At 45.7% G+C, this 18,229-nt stretch overlaps 2 protein-coding genes across 7 annotated transcripts in view; one reads left to right on the top strand and one right to left on the bottom strand.

Annotated features, from left to right (window-relative positions):
* Window positions 1-2,139: 2,139 nt before the first annotated feature.
* MED8 (mediator complex subunit 8) lies at window positions 2,140-8,304 on the bottom strand. 3 transcript variants are annotated; one of them, XM_082433936.1, is made up of 7 exons: window positions 8,192-8,304; window positions 6,692-6,810; window positions 5,189-5,333; window positions 4,359-4,499; window positions 4,085-4,166; window positions 3,472-3,720; window positions 2,140-2,631 (listed from the first exon to the last, which is right to left on the bottom strand). In XM_082433936.1, exons 1-7 carry the CDS (start codon window positions 8,195-8,197, stop codon window positions 2,567-2,569), a joined length of 807 nt encoding a protein of 268 aa, XP_082290062.1. In that variant the 5' UTR covers window positions 8,198-8,304; the 3' UTR covers window positions 2,140-2,566. The 3 variants fall into 3 exon arrangements, with proteins under 3 accessions (XP_082290062.1, XP_082290061.1, XP_082290063.1); XM_082433935.1 differs by lacking the exon at window positions 8,192-8,304 and adding an exon at window positions 7,800-8,183; XM_082433937.1 differs by lacking the exons at window positions 6,692-6,810; window positions 8,192-8,304 and adding an exon at window positions 7,800-8,184.
* SZT2 (SZT2 subunit of KICSTOR complex) overlaps window positions 8,274-18,229 on the top strand; it is a 51,502-nt gene continuing 41,546 nt past the window's right edge. For all 4 annotated transcript variants that reach the window (XM_082433825.1, XM_082433827.1, XM_082433826.1 and 1 more), the window contains exon 1: window positions 8,274-8,401. In XM_082433825.1, the coding sequence (XP_082289951.1) occupies window positions 8,375-8,401 (27 nt within the window). In that variant the 5' untranslated portion in view covers window positions 8,274-8,374. The remainder of the gene's footprint in view (window positions 8,402-18,229) is intronic.

The raw sequence follows: 18,229 nt of genomic DNA, 5'->3' as shown, positions 1-18,229 counted from the left end.
GAGAACAGGGTGACTGGGGCAATGAGCAAAAGGGACGTTCAACAATGACTGAGTCCCAGACTCAGGGCACAGCTGGAGAGGGAGTGGTCCTAGCAATGGGTGTCATGCGAACACTGATGCAGTAAGCTTCCGCCTTCAGCAGGATGACCTCTGTGCTACAGAAGATTGAAGTTTCACAGCTGCTGCTTCTTTCTCCATCCCAGACACACACCTGGGAGACGATGGCCTAATCTCATTCTCCCGGGCCCCCAAGAGTAGGAGAAATAACAGGCCCCAGGCCAAACAGAGCCATCAGAAACTGAGCAACAGTACCAGAGTGGAGCAAGAGGGCCATCTTTTGCAAATCTGGAATCTGAGCAAGGGAGCAGGTCAATGTCCTCTTCTTGAAAGGAAACTCTGTATTCCCTCCTTTGGGAATGAGTGTGTTAGGGATGGGAGATACTCTCCATTGAGGCATTTACTGGGCTGTATGGGCCCCAAAGTTGGCAATGCTACATAGATTTGTGCACTCCAGAGGAGCTGGGGTTGAGGGGTTGGGAATGAGAGCACGTGCTCCCGGAGTGAATATAAAGACATGAGTGCCTGCGGAGTAATGACTGTTGGTTTAAGGGCACAAGATGTAGGTGGGGTCCTGCATATGTCCCTGTTGGCGCAGGAGGACATTTCCACTCTGGGAGGACAAGGAAGCCATTTCAGATGGTACTTTGGGAATGACGTCAATATTAGCCTGGGACAACAAAGAAACTTGGGGTGGTTTCAATAGGTCCAAAAAGTTTTCAAGAAACTTTCAATAGGAAGGAATCTTTTGGCAGAATAAAGGACAGCAGTCACCAAAAGCTGCTCCAGGGGTTTTAGAGAAGCACACCTTGAACTCTATCCAGTATGACAGTTAGCTCTGACATTTCCAATGCGAAGGGAAGAGAAGATAAGGAACATCTGAGTGGGCTGAAAGACCAGTAAGGGAGCACTGTTGAAGTGGGGGACAGGTCTGACATTGCCTCAGAGCTGATGGCAGGACTTTCCGTGCTCTTGTGTACTATGATCAGTGAGCTGTGTGAATACCATTTCTTGTCTTGATGGAACAGGAATGGACGTGACATCTGCAACCACTTTTCCAGCCCTTTGCTGCCACAGCCTGGCAGAATTCTGCCTGACACCGAACAAATGCCGAAGCACTAATGTGTGACAGAAGAGAACAGAAAAAAGGCAGCTGGAAGGTATGAGCAGGGCCTCCTATTACCTCTCAGGACATTTAGATCAAAGCTAATCAAAGATAAGAAAACTTTTTATTGGAAAACAAATTAGAATTGCCTTGCAGCAACCTTGAAAGTCTCTGACATGTAGTCTCCAATCCCTACATAGCTGTCTCAATTTATCTGCTGTCAGATTAACCCTGACACAGTGGCCATCAACTTAAATAACTTTTTTCAGAGAAACCCTTTGGTCCACTTCTGCTGACTCAACCCCTGCCCTAGCTCACAACAGAGAGCTAAGCAAGGCAGCTTAAGCTGGAGACCCAAGCCCACTCTGCTCTCAGCTTTATAAAAGCAGGCAAAAGTACTGGCGGCTGCCACCTCCCGCCATCCATCTGGCCCTTATTGGAACCACAGGCTCAGCGTACTGGAGAAAAACCATCCTGGCTGGAGCCCAGGAACCAGGCATATTATGAGGATAACTCAACCATGATGAAAAATGGTGTGAGGTGCAATTCCCCTCTCCCTCTAAAATAAGAAAAAAAGAGTCTGGGGAACAAGGGACTTTTTCATTTGCTAAGAAAAACCCTTTCTCACATAGTCCGGCCTGGTAGAGCCACTTCCTGAGGAAGCCCCCATATACCGGGCCTTCAACATCTTCCTTCGTGTGTGAAGGGTAGGGTAAAGGATAGGGTACTTTGTGACTATTTCCCAGATAAGAGCTGAATTGGCTTCTCAGAGGATGGAGAGTAGAGCAGGCCTGAGCTTCTCCAGAGCCACAAGTGGACGGTCTGTCTCAGCCCAGAGGCCTCGTCACCTGCAGCTTGGAGAGATGGCCAGGATGGAATCTGGGCAGGAAGGCCTGCGGAGACAGTAGGCCTCTAAGGACATAGAGGCTGTCATCGTTTCTGGCAGCACGAAATAAGCACAGGCTTTCAAACAGAGCTGAGTGGTCCATGATCTTGTGTCCATCAGCTCACCACAGACATGAAGCAGTATCAGATCAGGATAAGTTCTGGATCGAGGACTGAAGAGGGGGCAGTGGGGAGAAGTGGCTGTAGAAACTCTCATTTATTGAATACCCATTATTTCATAGACTGTGCCAAGTGTTTTACATTCATTTTCCCATTTTAATCCTCACAACAACCCTATGAGGTAGGTATTATCACCATTTATAAACAAGAAAACCGGCTCAGAAAAATTCGGTCACTTGCCCAAGGTCACACAGCTAGTCGGCAGTGGAGATGGGATCTGTCTGTGGCTGAAAGCCCGTATTCTTTTTATTATACACATCTAGGTCAGCTTTGGGCAAACGGCAGTTTCACTGCCCAACTCTGCAAAGAGCACCTGAGAGTGGAGGTTGTCGGCCACACTCACCGCTGGTAGGGATGCATGGAAGCCGACTTGATGTTGGTTTTTATTCCACTTGGCATTTTCCCTAAAAGGAACATGAAGAAAGACACCTGAAGCACAGTAAGACGTTCATGGTAAATCAGAAATGTGGTCTCTCAGGTTCCCTTCTGCACCTCCGCTATCGTCTCAGAATCTCTGTGGCATCTGACCCTGGACGGCAAGGCTCAGAGGTACGGCTCCTCACCCAGCCCTCTCCCTGAAGGTGCCTAGGAGGAGGAATAGTGGGAGGGGTTGGAACGCACCCGGCTCCTGCTCATCCCCTCCTAGAAAAAGAGAACTAAATCTGTGGGACCCCCATTTAATGTCACAGGTAAAAGAGTGCTATGTCCTCTCTTATTTTAATTGTCCCTTTGCCTAGACAGCTTGGAAGAAAATACCTCTTCTAGCTGCCTGCATCTGAACTCTGCCAGGCTGTTCTTATAATTACTAAAAGCGAGCAGGAGAGACAGGATACAGAGAAAGGAATACACGCAGCACCGGGAAACTTGCCTGCTTGTCCATTCCCAACACACCTACCCAATGGTCCTAATGAAGGTCTGACCATTCATTTCTCTACCTAAGACAAGACAGTGACAACACACCTAATATCCAGAGTTAAAGGGGACAGAAGGGTAGTTGAGACCGAGGTCTGAGATGGGGTGGGAGGTGAGAGCAGTTTCTGCTCGTCAAAGTTCTTCCTCATTGTCTGGTGCCTATTAAGAGTCTCAAATGAGACTTTTACTCCAAAAGCTTATTTTCTGGGTCACAGTCCAAGGGAGAAAAGGAGAATATCTCCAGCTCTGGGGATGCTGGGGCCCCAGATAACCCAGCTTATTCCCACTTCCCTGCTCAAGGTCTGCCACCATGCCAATCCCTGTCACCTTACCTGGTTGACCTGCTTGGGCCATCTGCACCCCACTGAGCATTGGCTGCTGTTGACTTGGAGCTCCTGCCATCTGCACCTGCTGTAATCCTGAGGCTCCTGCGAGGATTGTCCCAGCTCCTGGCTGGCCCGGCTGGCCAGGACCACTGCTGCCTGAAGGCCTCCAATTAGACAGCCCCTTCCCAAAGGCAACAGCTGCCACTAATGCATTGGTGTCTGCTGGGTTAAAGGTCTGCTTGTTCGGCCGGAGACCTGAAGAAAAAGGTAAGTGGGGACCCCGAGGTATGCCTCTGGCCCTGGACCGAACCTAGCAGCAGGAAGACCAGTATGGGTACCAGGGCTTGGAGTTCTGACTTCAGCAGAATCTAGGCGCCCTGGCAGCCCAGAGGAAGAGCCAGAGGACCCCCATGACTATCTCAGAATACTCCCTTCTCCCTTTGCCCATTTCCTCCACCTGCTCCAGGGCTGGCCAGAAATACAAAAGGCTAACAGAATGGACGCATACCTTTTCCTAAGCAGCACATCCTTACGTCCTCACTTCACCACTACCAACACCACCCGTCCTATTGATCTTACCCCTCTTTCCTCCTCCGTTTTGCCACCAATACCTCCGTACCTCCACTCTCCGCTTCTCGTTCCTCTTTGCTGATTTTCTCCAGAAGGTTTGAGCACATTTTATTCAAGCTCTGGATCTGCTTCTGCAACACACATAAATTTGTGCAGAGATTAGGGCAAGCAAGAAATGATTACGGGGAAGTTTCTTCCTTGGGCTATTCCAGGGGCAACTGAGGGGTAACCAGCTGTGCATCCCTACCATACAGAGGTGGTAATGCCCAGCTTCTCATGATAAAACTCGGGGTGGGGGCAGCAGGGCAGTGACTCAGTCCAACCTGAGCTGCATCAGCACCAATGCGGGCAGCATCCGTTGTCAGCTGCTTCTCTTGCTCTTCTACCTCAGGGTCAGGCTTGGTTCTCAGATGGTCAGGGACCACCTCATGGCTGAAAACAGGTACCCGTCCTTCAGTCTGCCTCTGTAACACACAGATTTTATTGATCCTACTGTGCACTCCAAGAAGATTCAATCTGGCCTGATATATACATAGTTCCTTTCACAGGCAAACAGTGCATTTTCAGGGAAAACACAACCTGAGACTAACAATATCTGGCTTCCTAAGACACTATCCCCCTCACTCCATCCTTCAGTTCTGTCTTCTCACTCCCCTATCTCTACCAGACCTAAGGATAAACCTCTCTCTGCCACATTTAAATCAAAGATTGAAAGAGAAAAAGTCAGGGACTTCCCTGGTGGTCCAATGGTTAAGACTCCATGCTTTCACTGCAGGGAGCACGGGTTGGATCCCTGGTCGGGAAACTAAGATCCCACATGCCGCGCAGCTCAGCCAAAAAACAACAGTGACAACAAGACCAAAAAAAAAAAGAAATAGAAAAAGTCACAAAAGAACATACTTTCTGCTCAAGACAGGTGCTGGAGGAAAAAGGTCTTTGTCTTGGTGACAAATGCCTCAGATTAATTCAGTTTGGGAGTGGCTCTCCCAACTCCAGAAGGACAAAAAGCAAGGGCTCCAAAGTGCAGCCCTCGCTTCTTACTGCCACACACTACTGCACATTCAGAACTTCTAGAATAGCCAACCAACCATTGCGCCCTCAGTCCTCATCTAAGAACTTAATTTCCCAAGTTGCACCCCTCTCCTCCTCTTACCATGAGATCTTCATCTCGGTCTGGGGACAACACCAGAGGGATGATGACCTGGTTACGGAACAGTGGTGTCTTTTCATGCTTCAAGACCTTGTTCAGAGTGTTCAACTGTCCAGAGAGCAAGGCAAAGCTGTCCAGGACAGATGGCCTGGTGGTGGAAAGAAGGTGTCAGAATGTTCCCGGGGGCTTCCCTGGTGGCGCAGTGGTTGAGAATCTGCCTGCTAATGCAGGGGACACGGGTTCGAGCCCTGGTCTGGGAAGATCCCACATGCCACGGAGCAGCTGGGCCCGTGAGCCACAACTACTGAGCCTGCGCGTCTGGAGCCTGTGCCCCGCAACGGGAGGGGCCGCGATAGTGAGAGGCCCGCGCACCGTGATGAAGAGCGGCCCCCACTTGCCGCAACTAGAGAAAGCCCTCACACGAACCGAAGACCCAGCACAGCCAAAAATAAATAAATAAATAAAAATTAAAAAGTAGCTATAAAATTAAAAAAAAAAAAAAAAAAAAGAATGTTCCCGGTAAAGGAGCCTCAAAGGGGTCCTTCAGACTAGGAATACCCAGACTCACCCCCAAAACACTCATAGCCCTATGGCTGGCCTGGGCAGGAACTAGACTGGCTCACAGGGATTATGGGGTTAAGAAAGAGGGACACACTTTCAGTTTCTGCTACAGATGGAGAAGAAAGGCAGGTCATTACAGCAGGCCCCCCTTATCTGCAGTTTCACTTTCCGAGGTTTCATCTACCCATGGTCAACCACAGTCCAAAAATATTAAATGGCAAATTCCAGAAAAAAACAATCCATAAGTTTTAAACTGGGTGCTGTTCTGAGCAGCGTGATGAAATCTTGCTTCATCCTGCTCTGTCCCACCCAGGACGTTAATCACCCCTTTGTCCAGCATATCCATGCTGTATACGCTACCCACCCCATTAGTATAGAAAAAAACCATAGTATATACAGTGTAGGTTTCAGTACTATCACAGTTGCAGGCATCCACAGAGGGTCTTAGAACTTATCCCTCACAGATTAGGGGGGACTACTATATTTGAATGTGGGTGAGGACAATGGCAAAATAGGAACCATGGCTACACTATTATCACTAAAACTTCAGAAACTGGGTAAAAGTCTCCTTTCTGGCCTAAAAATAGTATCCACACTTCTAGAGTAGATTGGACCTAAAATACTCAGCAACATCCGTGGCAAGAGATCCAGTATGAATACTGTAATGGGAGGACCCACTGCGGGAGGACGTCCTCCCAGAGAAGTCAAAGGATGAGAATCAAAAGCTAGTGAGAACCTGGGCTGGGAAACTGGGCATTTCTCTACTTCCTTACCCTGGGGGCCCAAAGCCAACTTCAGTGTTAAATGTTGGGAAACCCAACTCTTTCTAAATCAAGAGATGTTTGCAAACTGATAAATGCTTACGTCACTGGAGATGTCCTATCCAGCAGGTGGCCTGGCCCCCCACCCATGGAGCCCTCCCCAGCTTGCCCTGGCAACCCTTACCAGGTCAGCCGGTCATATTCATTCTCCAACTTGTAAATGAAACTCCCCAGTGAATTCTTCAGATCAGCCACTTGACTCAGCAGTGCGTCTAATGATGCCTCAAGCTGCTTCTCCTCCCTCTGCACCGATAGGAATAGGTTGGTTACTCAGATGAGTGTGAGGATGACACATACAGAGGAAGGCTGAAAAGCCAGGATGACAGTGTGCGACACCAGTCCAGTGACACAGGATCTCATTGGCATAGGGAGAGCCAGGTTGTTTACTTTCTTTGGTATTAGGGTTACAGACAGCGTCAACCCTTAGACCTTTAAACCCATTCATCTGACCTCAATTCCTCCTACCTACTGATTCCTTTCTCTCATTGCTCCTAATCCAGGCCTGGTTTTTCTCTGTATTAGGTACACTCTATTCTCTCCCACTAAGCAATTTTCACCAGACTTAATGCCTGGGGTTCATTATCTTTTGGGCACCTCTGCAGCATACATACTCTGACTTCCTCTGTCCTAAAACCTGCCGGTGAGTCTAGCCGTTCTTGCCCATGATACGATCTCTGGAAAATCTACCTACACATGAAGGCTCCTCTGAATACCTGCCACTGCCGCTGCCACCACCGCTGCCACCCCCCACTTTCATTTGCCCTCAGTCTTTTCTGCTTCAACCTCCTCCTTGCTAAATTAATCTGCACTCATTTTTTCTCTGTGCCAATATTCCTGTGCCCCTTTCACAAGCTTAGTCAACCTATAAAAACTTACGGAGAGGCTACCAGCTGCAAGAAACTAAGTGACAAATGAAAAACAAAACAAACAAACAAAATGCACATGCCCCTAAGCACTACACAAACTATTTTAAATGCTCGGGGGGGGGGGGTGTCTCCAAAGCATTTCCTTTCCATCTATGGCCTCCAGTTTCATTTCATTTCATCCTTAATTACTATCGGTCACAGACTAGGAAGAATGAAGCAAAACTGTCTTACCAAATCGCCAACGTTTAGGACAGGAGCCTTGATCCTGGGTTCCACCCACGGCCTCAGATTATATTAGTCTGGCTTTTGGCCACCGCGGTCCCACAATTCCTTCCACCCTCGGGCTTCTCTCCAATTACAGATTACCTGTTCTGTCGGCATCCAACAGCGGCCATCCAACAGCCTAGGCCGGGGCCTGAGCCGATCCACCACTTTCTTGAGCTGTCTTCCTTGGACTGCACCTCAGCCTTCCCAAATTACAACCTGATCCTTTCCCACACCCTAGCAAGTCTTTGCTGCCTTCTCCCTCCCGACTTAACCGCAGTCTGTCTCCCGTCAGCCGAGCTCCACCCCTATCTCTCATCTGCGCCGCTCCCTCGCCAGTGGGCCTCTGCCCCATCGCGCGTCCCCTTAATCGACGGTCGAGGGCTCTACCCTCTCTTCTCAGCCCCAACTCCTCACTCCCTCCTCCGCCAGCCCACTCTCGGTCCCGATACCCGAAGCTAGCTAGCGGTCACTAGCGCCAACCTGGCCCTCACCTGCATTGCGGCAACAGGGGCGGTGTCAAAGACTTCTTCTTCCGTTTCCCAAGTCAGCCAATCAGAAAGCTCAGGACTCGGCCCGCCCCCTCACTTCCTGTCCCGCCGGTCGCCAGGCCGCCGGGTCAGGGGTCACGAGCGGAGCAGCTTCTCTGGCCCGGGCCGGCGCGGGAGGGCTGTGTGATGGCCTCGGAGCGCCCGGAGCCGGAGGTGAGGGGCGGGCGGGCGCAGCGCTGGGTCCCGAGATCCGAGGAGGAAGGCCCGGCGGCCGGGCGCGGCCGTGGCTTCCTCCGGGTCCGGGGCCGCCGGGCCAGCCCGAAGCCCAGACAATCGTATGTCCTCACCCGCACTTTCCTGGGGGGGCTAGAGAAGGAACTTGTCGCTGTTTTGTTTGCCGAAATTTCATCCACGACGCCAACTCTAGGGCTCTCGGGTTCTTTGACCTCGTAATGGTATTAAGAAAACCTGTATTTTGATTTTCCGTTGCAGTTTCAGTGGGCAGCTTTGCCAGTTGCTGCATTTCTTCAAATATTGGAATGGCATAAACAGCATGAATTTAGTTCTATCGCTTATGCTTTTGGAGAGCAACTTTGGTTTCATGAAAAAACATTTGACTCAGAGAGAAACCTCGTTCCGGTATTGGCGCTGCCGTGTAACTATCTGTGCAACTTCGGGCAAGTCTTGACTTCCCGGCCTGTTTCCTTCTTCATAAAGTACTTATCATTGGTGTATTGTTAGGGTCACATGCTTTAAATCAGAAAATGCAAATAAAGCATCCGTAAGGTGCTAAGGACCATGCAAGGAACTTTATATACATTGTGTCATTCAAACTTGTGCAAAGGAAGGTGGCAATACCCACTGTCATTTACAGGTAAGAAACTGAAAATCGAGAGAAGTACCTTACCCAAGTGCTACTCTCAGCTGGGGTGTAGCAGAGTTTTGGAGTTAGAAGATCTGAGTGTAAAATCTCGGATTTGGAAAGAACAACGTCACTAGGAGAGGGGCCCGGTGTTACAAGAGAATATATGAGTAGATGGGAAGGGTGAGAGATGTGTATAATGATGCAGATAGTTGTCATTACTTATTGAATGCTTACTGTGTGTCAGGGACCATCTCAGCACTTTACCAACATCAGTTAATACTCTGAACCCTACTCAGTAGACAATACTATCATCCCCATTTTTCAGTTGAGGAAACTGAGGCACAGAGATAGATATTAAGAGTAATAAAGTTGCACAGCTAGTAAGTACCAGAGCCAGGACTCCAAAACTGGTGGTCTGCTGTAGATCTTGTGTTCTTAGTCATAATGTTTACAGTATAAATAATAAAGTAGCCACAGGATGGTGACTCTCCAATTCGATGTCACGAGACCCAAGATTAAATATGGTTGTAGGAAACTACCCTATTAAAAAGGATCAGATGTGTCGACAAGGGTGATGGAGTAGCCTATGCATCAGAAATATCATTGAGAAAAACCGATGAAGGAATTTGGAGTATGTTTTGTTATGGGTTAAAATGAGAAGAAATGGAGGGATGTTGTGGTGAAATACAACATACCTTTTAGGCAGGTAGTCTAAAACAGCACTGCATCCAATGCAAGGCATATATGTCAGTTTTCTAGTAGCCACATTTAAAAAGGTAAAAAAAAGAACAGGTAAAATTAACTTTAATAATATATTTTTCTTTAACCCCATCTTTCCAAAACATTATCATTTCAATATGTAATAAATATTAAAAATTATGAGATATTTAACATTCTTTTATTGTACCAAGTCTTTAAAATCCAGAGTGTATTTTACAGCGTATCTCACTTTGGACTAGCAACATCTCAAGTGCTCAGTAGCCCCATATGGTAATGGCTACCATATTGAGCAGTGCAAATCTAAAGGAACTTGGAGTCAAGACATACGCTCCTGGAAGTCTCACTCAGCCAAAAGTTCATTTGTTGAATTCTTGATTTACATTTCTGAAAATTTTATCTCAGAAGGTAAAGGGAGTAAAGAGTTCTGCCCCTGAGCAGAAAAGTGACTGATTTTTAGAGGTTATTACAATTCCAAGAGAGAAATATTGGGCATAGTCAGATTTAAGAAGTCATTCATTCCTCAGATACTTAAAAATTATTTTATGCTGCTGCTATGGGCTCAGAATTGTGCTAATTATCAGTGTGTATACGGAGCAGTGTAAGACACATTCCCTATTCTAATGGAGTGCACATGTTGAATTATGATAATAAGCGCTTCAAAGGAAAAGTACAGAATGAATGAGTGTTTAACAGGGCTTCTTAACCTAATTGTTCAGTGGAGGGGGTGGATCAGAAAGCCTCAGAGGAATGACATTTAAGCCTGAAGAAGGAGTGGAAGGTGGCTGTGAGAAGAGGCAGAGCGCATTACAGGCAAAGGGAACAGTGAAAATCCTGAAGTGAGGAGGAACTGAGAACCTTCAGAGAACTAAGATGAAGCAGCTGCCAGTGTGGGCACAGTGGCAATGAGAATAGCTAACACGAGTGCTTACCGAGTATCATCTAATACTAGGAAAACCCCTGTGAAATAGACACTGTTGGGACTTCCCTGGCAGTCCAGTGGTTAAGACTAAGCCTTCCAGTGTAGGGGGTGCGGGTGCGGGTTCGATCCCTGGTCGGGGAGCTAAGATCCCACATGCCTCGTGGCCAAAAAACCAAAGCATAAAACAGAAGTAATATTATAACAAATTCAATAAAGACTTTAAAGATGGTCCACATCAAAAAAATCTTAAAAAAAAAAAAAAAGCACTCTTACTATCCCTGTTTCTCAGGTGGGGAAATTAAGGCACAGAGAGTTTAAGTAACTTCACCAAGGCCTTATACTAATAAGCAGCAGAACCAGCGTTTGATCCAAGGCGCTCGAACTCAGGTGGAGGTGGGTGAGAGAGAAGGCTGGTGAAGAAGATTCAGGTTGAGGCCGTGCTACAGGTTCAGGACTTTGGCATAAGTACAGTGGTTCAAAGGCATGTGGAGACTACATTATTTTGTGGGATTCTGTCAACAGAAAACAGCACAGGGGTTGGAAAAGTCTCCAGGAATAATTTATACCTTAACCACCAAGGGACAGGGGCAATGAACAAACAACAAATTAACGAGATGGACAATGTTTGCTTCATCCTGGTATACATGGTATGCAGCACAGTGCCTGATAATGTTTTATTCATCTTGCTATAAATGGTATATAGGCCTCAATAAATGTTCCAAAGAATGATAGGCTTCCTCTATCATTGTTCTGACTCTCCTGATTAATTGCCACAACATCCTTCTGAAGTAGACATTCTTTTCTTTTTTTAAAATTTATTTATTTTATTTATTTATTTTTGGCTGCATTGGGTCTTGTTGCTGCACGTGGGCTTTTCTCTAGTTGCAGCGAGCGGGGGCTACTCTTCGTTGCGGTGCGTGGGCTTCTCATCGCGGTGGCTTCTCTTGTTGTGGAGCATGGGCTCTAGGCGCACGGGCTTCAGTAGTTGTGGCACTTGGGCTCAGTAGTTGTAGTTCGCGGGCTCTAGAGCGCAGGCTCAGTAGTTGTGGTGCACGGGCTTAGTTGCTCCGCGGCATGTGGGATCTTCCTGGACCAGGGCTCGAACCCGTGTCCCCTGCATTGGCAGGCGGATTCCTAACCACTGCGCCACCAAGGAAGTCCCTGAAGTAGACATTCTTATCCACATGTTATAGATGAAGAAACTGAAGCCTGGAAAAACTAACTTGTCCAAGCTCACCTAGATAGCAAGTAGTAGAGCCAGATTTAAATCCAGATCTCAGACTTCGAAACCCTGCTTTCTCTTTGCCAGATTGCTCCAGTGCACTTCAGACTCAGAAGGATTAAGTGTCAGGGATTAAAGCTCCATATGAGTGTGGGTGCTGGGAGAACACAACTAATTCAGGGATTCTCAAACAGGAAAGCGGAAGAATCACTTGGGGGAGCTTGTTACGTATAGCTTCCCAAGCTCTCTCAGCTCTTAATTCAGTTGGTCTCGGATGGCGCCCAGGAATCTGCATTTTAACAAGCACCTCAGGTGGTTCTGATGCTGCTGGTCCTTGGATCACACTTGGAAAAATACCATTCTAGCTGCTTTAATTAATTCTTGAGTCTTTAGTTCTGTTAAATCATCTTTTTTTTTTTTTAAAGAGCTAAGGGTCTGGCTTTTTTTTTTTTTTTAATTATTAGCACCTTTAATTTTTATTTATTTATTTATTTATTTTTTGGGGTGTGTTGGGTCTTCGTTTCTATGCGAGGGCTTCCCCCAGCTGCGGCAATCGGGGGCCACTCTTCATCACGCTGCGCGGGCCTCTCACTATCGTGGCCTCTCTTGTTGCGGAGCACAGGCTCCAGACGCGCAGGCTCAGTATTTGTGGCTCACAGGACTAGCTGCTCCGTGGCATGTGGGATCCTCCCAGAGCAGGGCTCGAACCCGTGTGCCCTGCATTAGCAGGCAGATTCTCAACCACTGCGCCACCAGGGAAGCCCTAAATCACCTCTTGAATGTGAAGAAAACTTAGAGATGATGTTTGTGAAAATGTAGTTGTTGACTTGGAAGGGTCGTGTATGGGGGGAATGTTGCGAGAAAACTCGAGTTAGGAAACGTTCCTGGTTTCAAGACAGTGGATTCTATAAGAACTGATTGGTGAACTAGACTTCAGTTTGGCCTTGAAGAGTCAGTCTGTCATTCAAAATAACCTTCGAAACGAGGTGGAGAAATGGAAGCTGCACAGCAGTGGAATTAAGCAGCCTACTAACAAATAGTGTGAAGAAAATCTTCTAATAGGACAGTGCTTGTTTATATCCTCCATCTGGTGTATTCCCCTTTCCCTCCTCACTAGGCCAACCCTGCTCAGTCTTCAGGGTCACTTTCTCTTAAGACTCTTGCCTGAGTCAGGTTACTTTGTTACATGCTGTCATAAAACCACATTCTTATCCTTGGCACACTTAGTTTGTATTAATATAGTATTTAGAGTGATTATTTGATTAGTTTTTTCCTCCATTATAGGGTAAATCTTGTGAGGGCAGAGAATGCCAATTTTTGCTTTCCATTGTATCCTTAGGACCTAGCCCAGTGCTAGCATGTATCAGGCTCTCCGTAAATTTGTTGACTGATAAATGAATGCATGCTCACCTTGCCTTTGTCCTCTTGGGACTTGGATGAGGACTTGATGGCATCCTGATCAAATTAGCAGGGAAATTAAGCTGGAAAGAGATTTACTAGAAGACAAAACAGCAGTCAAGCTTCACAATAGAAAATAGGCTGGATTTATCCAATGTAATAGGACGAATTGAATAATTGTGTGTGTCCCAAAAAAGCCAGCTGCATGAGGAGAGAATGGAGGGTGTGTCTAAGCAGCAGCAGAAGCGAGAAAGTCAGAGAGGTTTCTCGGGTCAATAACATGGTAAAGCTTCGCCTGAAGTAAATAGAATCTAGGAGATTCTGAATCTGTGACCTCACCTGGGTATTGTGCTCTCTTCTGGCCCCCACATTTTAAGTTGTAAAGTAGACCAGCCAGAGCTCATTCGTAGGCACGTGATCTGAGATATAAAATAGTGAGGGAACTTGAAACCATGCCGTTTGAGATACATGTAAGGAACCTGGAGATGTTTGTTATGGAGAATCAAAGACTCAGAACCATCATCAGATGTTTGATAGCTTCTCCTTTGGCAGAGGGTCAGATTTTTCCCTGTGTGGCCCCAGGAGGTAAAACCCAAAGTGAGTTAGATATGTTCAAGAGAACAGATTTCAAGAGCAGGTCAAGGTAATATCAACAAGACAGATTCTGGCTCAGTGTGAAGAAATTTCCAACTCTGCCAACTAAGTGGGGGTGAGCCAAAAAAGCTGAAGGGAATGGCTGTGCAGGACTTCCTCCAGACTCAAAGAAGCAGCACCTTGTTACTACCACTGTGTGCATTTATGTGGCGCTTTTAACTTTACAATGTGCTTTCACCCATCATTGGGGTAGGTGGTGGTATTTTATAGAGGAGGAAACTAAAATTCAAGCCCAGAGTCTCAGCTATCATATCACATTTTCTTTCCATAATACTGTAATTCTGTCTAAAACAAATCTATTAGAGTTTACACTACAACTCCCCTTCCCCCGATTCCAGAATTGTAGAAAAGAAGATAATACCAGTAAAGAACATACTAAGTGAAAAAAAAACTTGGTAAAAACAACTTTCATGGAGGCAAAGGAAAAGTCCAAACAACAGACTGGGTTAGTTTTTCCATAAAGCAGATGAGGAAGGATGAGAACTCTTGAACAACAAAAGCCAGATGTTGATAAAAATGAAAAATTAGGAATCTCTGGTAAGATACTAAGAACATAGCTTGAAATAGAGAAGAGACTAAATATAGCTTGCGAGAGCAATTTCCCTCATTCATACATTCATTCAACAAATACTCAAACCCTTAGTGTGTTTTGGCACTGCGCCAGTTACTAGAGATACAGCAAAGAACAATATAGACAGCCCCTACCTCCCTGGAGCTTCTACACTTGTAGGGGAAACCAACATTAAAAAATACACAAATTCTTCATTATAAACTGTGGTGGATGCGATTAAGAAGTCCAGACTGCTTTGTGAATGCCTAGCAGAGATAACAAACAGTGTAGGGAATCATGGAAAAGTTCATTTATTAAACCCAGAGTGGCCAAGATTTTAGTCCTAGAAGATGAAGTGACTAAGTGTCCCCAGCTGTCCTTACGGTGCTCCCTCCTTTAACCCTGGCTCAATATGGGCCAAAACTCCTTTCCTGGATATTTCCTTGCATAACTGAAACAGGCTGGCACTTGAAAAAAAGTCTTTACTAAGCACCAAAGAAGAACAAAAGGAAAAATATGGAGACTAGTGTTAAGATTACCTCACCTTAAGAAGAGTTGTACTGCCTGTGATTCATTTTAAATGCCGCGTTTGCTTTGCTTAGCTTAGAACATGTAGTGAATTCACTTATTCAGCAAAATTTTATTGAGCATCCTATTGCCAGGCAATGCACCAGGCTCTGGGGATAGACTGATAAACAGAAAGGGCTGCTGAACTGGGATATCCTTCCTATTCTGATAATACTGAGCCCAGCCCGTCCTTTTTTAGATAAGAACCTTGGCAAGGATCCAGCATAGTTAACTTGTAGACAAGAGAGGTCACTAATATCATACCCACACCGGTTCAGCCAATCCTGAGGGAGAGGTTGCCTACTGGCGTTGAGCACAGTTGCTCCTACTCTGAGAAAGCCAAAGCCCAATACAAATGAATATATTTTATGGTGTTTATTGGTGCTCTAATCATACATATGGAAGCCATCAGGCCTTGAATTTCTTATACGGGTGTTGACAAAATACCAATGAAAAGTTAATGCTAACTGTTTTACAGTACAATATGTAAGTATACCCAAGTTAATAGACTAACACTGTGGGAAAGAAATTAGGCAATCTGGCAGAATTTTTGAGATGTTAATCAGGGAGAAGACTGTCTTTTCTATTTATTTATTTATGGGAGTATCTCCTCCTGAGACCAAGGATCAGAGAAAGAGAGGGCAGGTAATTGCTGCAGTTTCCTTCTTTGCCAGTAGACCCCTTTTGTCTTTTTAGGAGTTTGGCAATAAGAGCGTTCAGTTTGATGGGACCTTTTGAGGGGGATGGTGGTTAGAAATGATGGGAAATAACTATATCTGATTTCTCTAGCTAACGGAAATCATCCTGCAACTTACTGGTTTCTGATGTTGCCTTAGTCATCCTTGACACCTTGTTTTTTTTGTTTTTTTTTGGTTACTTTCCTCCCTACTTCAGTTAATCACCGATTCTTGTCCGTCTTATTCTAAAGATTCCTTAAAGTACAATTGAGCTCACTTCACTTGCTCACTTGTCTTGAAGGTTAGTTCAACTGACTTTTCCAAGACTCTCTCAGTGAAAGGCAGTGCTGGTTTTACATTCTAGCACAACTACTTGTCTCTTCAGGAACAGTCTCAAACAGTTCACAGAATGGCTACTTTGAGTAGCTCTGGTCTAGGCCATTGTCATCTCCCCTGGTTGTTAGGGGATCTTTCTAAATCATGTGGTAGCCAGATGGAATTTTTTTGAATGCAGATATAATAGTACTGCCCTGCTGAAAAAAGAGTTTGGTAGCTTGACCTAACTCTTGGATAAAATCCAAAATCCTAGCCAGGGCCTGCCTCAGGCAGTGCAGGGAAACAGTACAACAGAGAGTAGTATTTCCCAAAAGGTGATTTTAGATGGTGTAGAGACAAAACACAAAATAATACTAAATCACATCATATTGATGTTTAAATTGTCTTTTTGATTATGTCAAAGCATCCTTTCTATTTATAAACCCCCATCGTGTTCCTTCTTGTAACCACTTTAAATCTTTTCTGCTCTTAAGTCCCCAGTTTGATCCAGTTGTCACACTCAGTAGATGGGTTTTGCAGCTCATCAAGCCTGGGTTTGACTTCTGACCCTATGCCTACGAATTCTGCTAAGTCACTTAACTTTTTTGGACCTCAGCTTTCTTCTATTAAATGTTTTGTGTGAAGACTGAATGCAGTTACTTAGGTAAAGAGCCTAGTATTGGGCCTGGTAATAACCTGTAATAATTAACTTCTATTATATTCTTATAAGTGCCATGCACTGTGCTGAGCGCTTCATAGGCACGGTTTCCCTTCATCTGCAGAACAGCACAATTAGATTGGTATTAGGATTTATCTCCATTTTACAAATGAGGACACTGAGGCTTAAATAGTTTGAGTGCCTTTTCCACAGTCTCACAGCTAATAAGAGCCTGAATTGGGATTCAAACCCAGGCTGTTTGAATCTGGAATTCTTGTACTTAACTTTTACAGTGTACTGTTGAATGTATTTTAGGTGCTCAATAAATATGAGTTCCTCCCCTCTTCTTCCTTCTCCTCTCATCCATGCCATTTCCTAATATCTGTTTCTGTACCTCTTTATGCTTGCCTTCTGAAGAAGAAAGTCTTCCTTCATCTTTAGTCATTGCATCTCTGCTCTCCACACTCTTCTCCGACATCAGGCACCCTTCATTATTGCTTTTCCAGGACTTTTTCCATCTCTTCTCCATGCATATTTCCCCATTATTGAAAAAAAAAAACTTCACTTCCTTTCAACATCCCGTTTCTCAACAGGGAGTCACTGACTTCTGCTCACTTCCTCACAGCCTGTCATTTCCTCCTCACTAGGAACACCGGAGGAGAAATTTGCAGTTTGTCTAAACAGGAGGAGAGTAATCTTTTCATCTGAGGCAAGAGTAAGGGGATAAAGGAATGTTAGAGAAACATTGGGGGAGTTCAGACCAGTTGACCCTTATTTTCTCTGCAAAACAGTAGGCAAATTTATCTGCCAGGACGGCGGGGGTTGAGAGATTGGAAAACCTGAGGGGAATAAGGAAAGGTAACTGACCAGGGAGAAGTAAAAGGATTGGCAAAGGCCACTAGAAGTGGCACCACTGGCAAGGTGACAAGTTTCTTTCTGTCAAAGTACAGCTGGTGTGGTATTTGTGTGGATAAGGAAGAAAGTCAAATTCATCCTGAGTCAAGATTTAGCTGGGCTTGTGTAGTGACAGGTGAGGACACGGGCAAAGGACCTGACACTTGTTAGGACACAGTTGAACCGACTGCCTATTAGGCGGTGGAAGGAAGGAACTAGAGCGTTGACAGCTGAGAAGGGTGGGGGTGGGAGACTGTGACTCTCAGAAGTTGGGCTTTGAGGTCTTTAGTAGGCTTGCCATTCACCCAGTGAAGATCCTTTAGTGCCTGCTCTTGTCAAGACTTATTAGGGGGAACTGCCAGGCATTATTGTCTGCTCTGTTTTAAGCAATTTGCTAAGCACAGGGACACAAAAATAGAGCAAGACACAATCCCCACCCTCAAAGAACTTAGAGTTTATAGGAGAAACTCACATATCGGTTGAAATGTGCAAAGGTCACTTGGTCTACATAGAGGTCTTTATAGGGGGAATGGGAGCCAAGAGTTGAGAACTGAATCCTTGGGAAGCCCTTGCACTGAGGTGGGGGTAAACGTTTCACTTCT

This window comes from Balaenoptera physalus, assembly GCF_965194825.1.
Source record: "Balaenoptera physalus genome assembly, chromosome: 1".
Lineage (NCBI taxonomy): Eukaryota > Metazoa > Chordata > Mammalia > Artiodactyla > Balaenopteridae > Balaenoptera > Balaenoptera physalus.
This window is presented reverse-complemented; position numbering and strand designations above follow the sequence as displayed.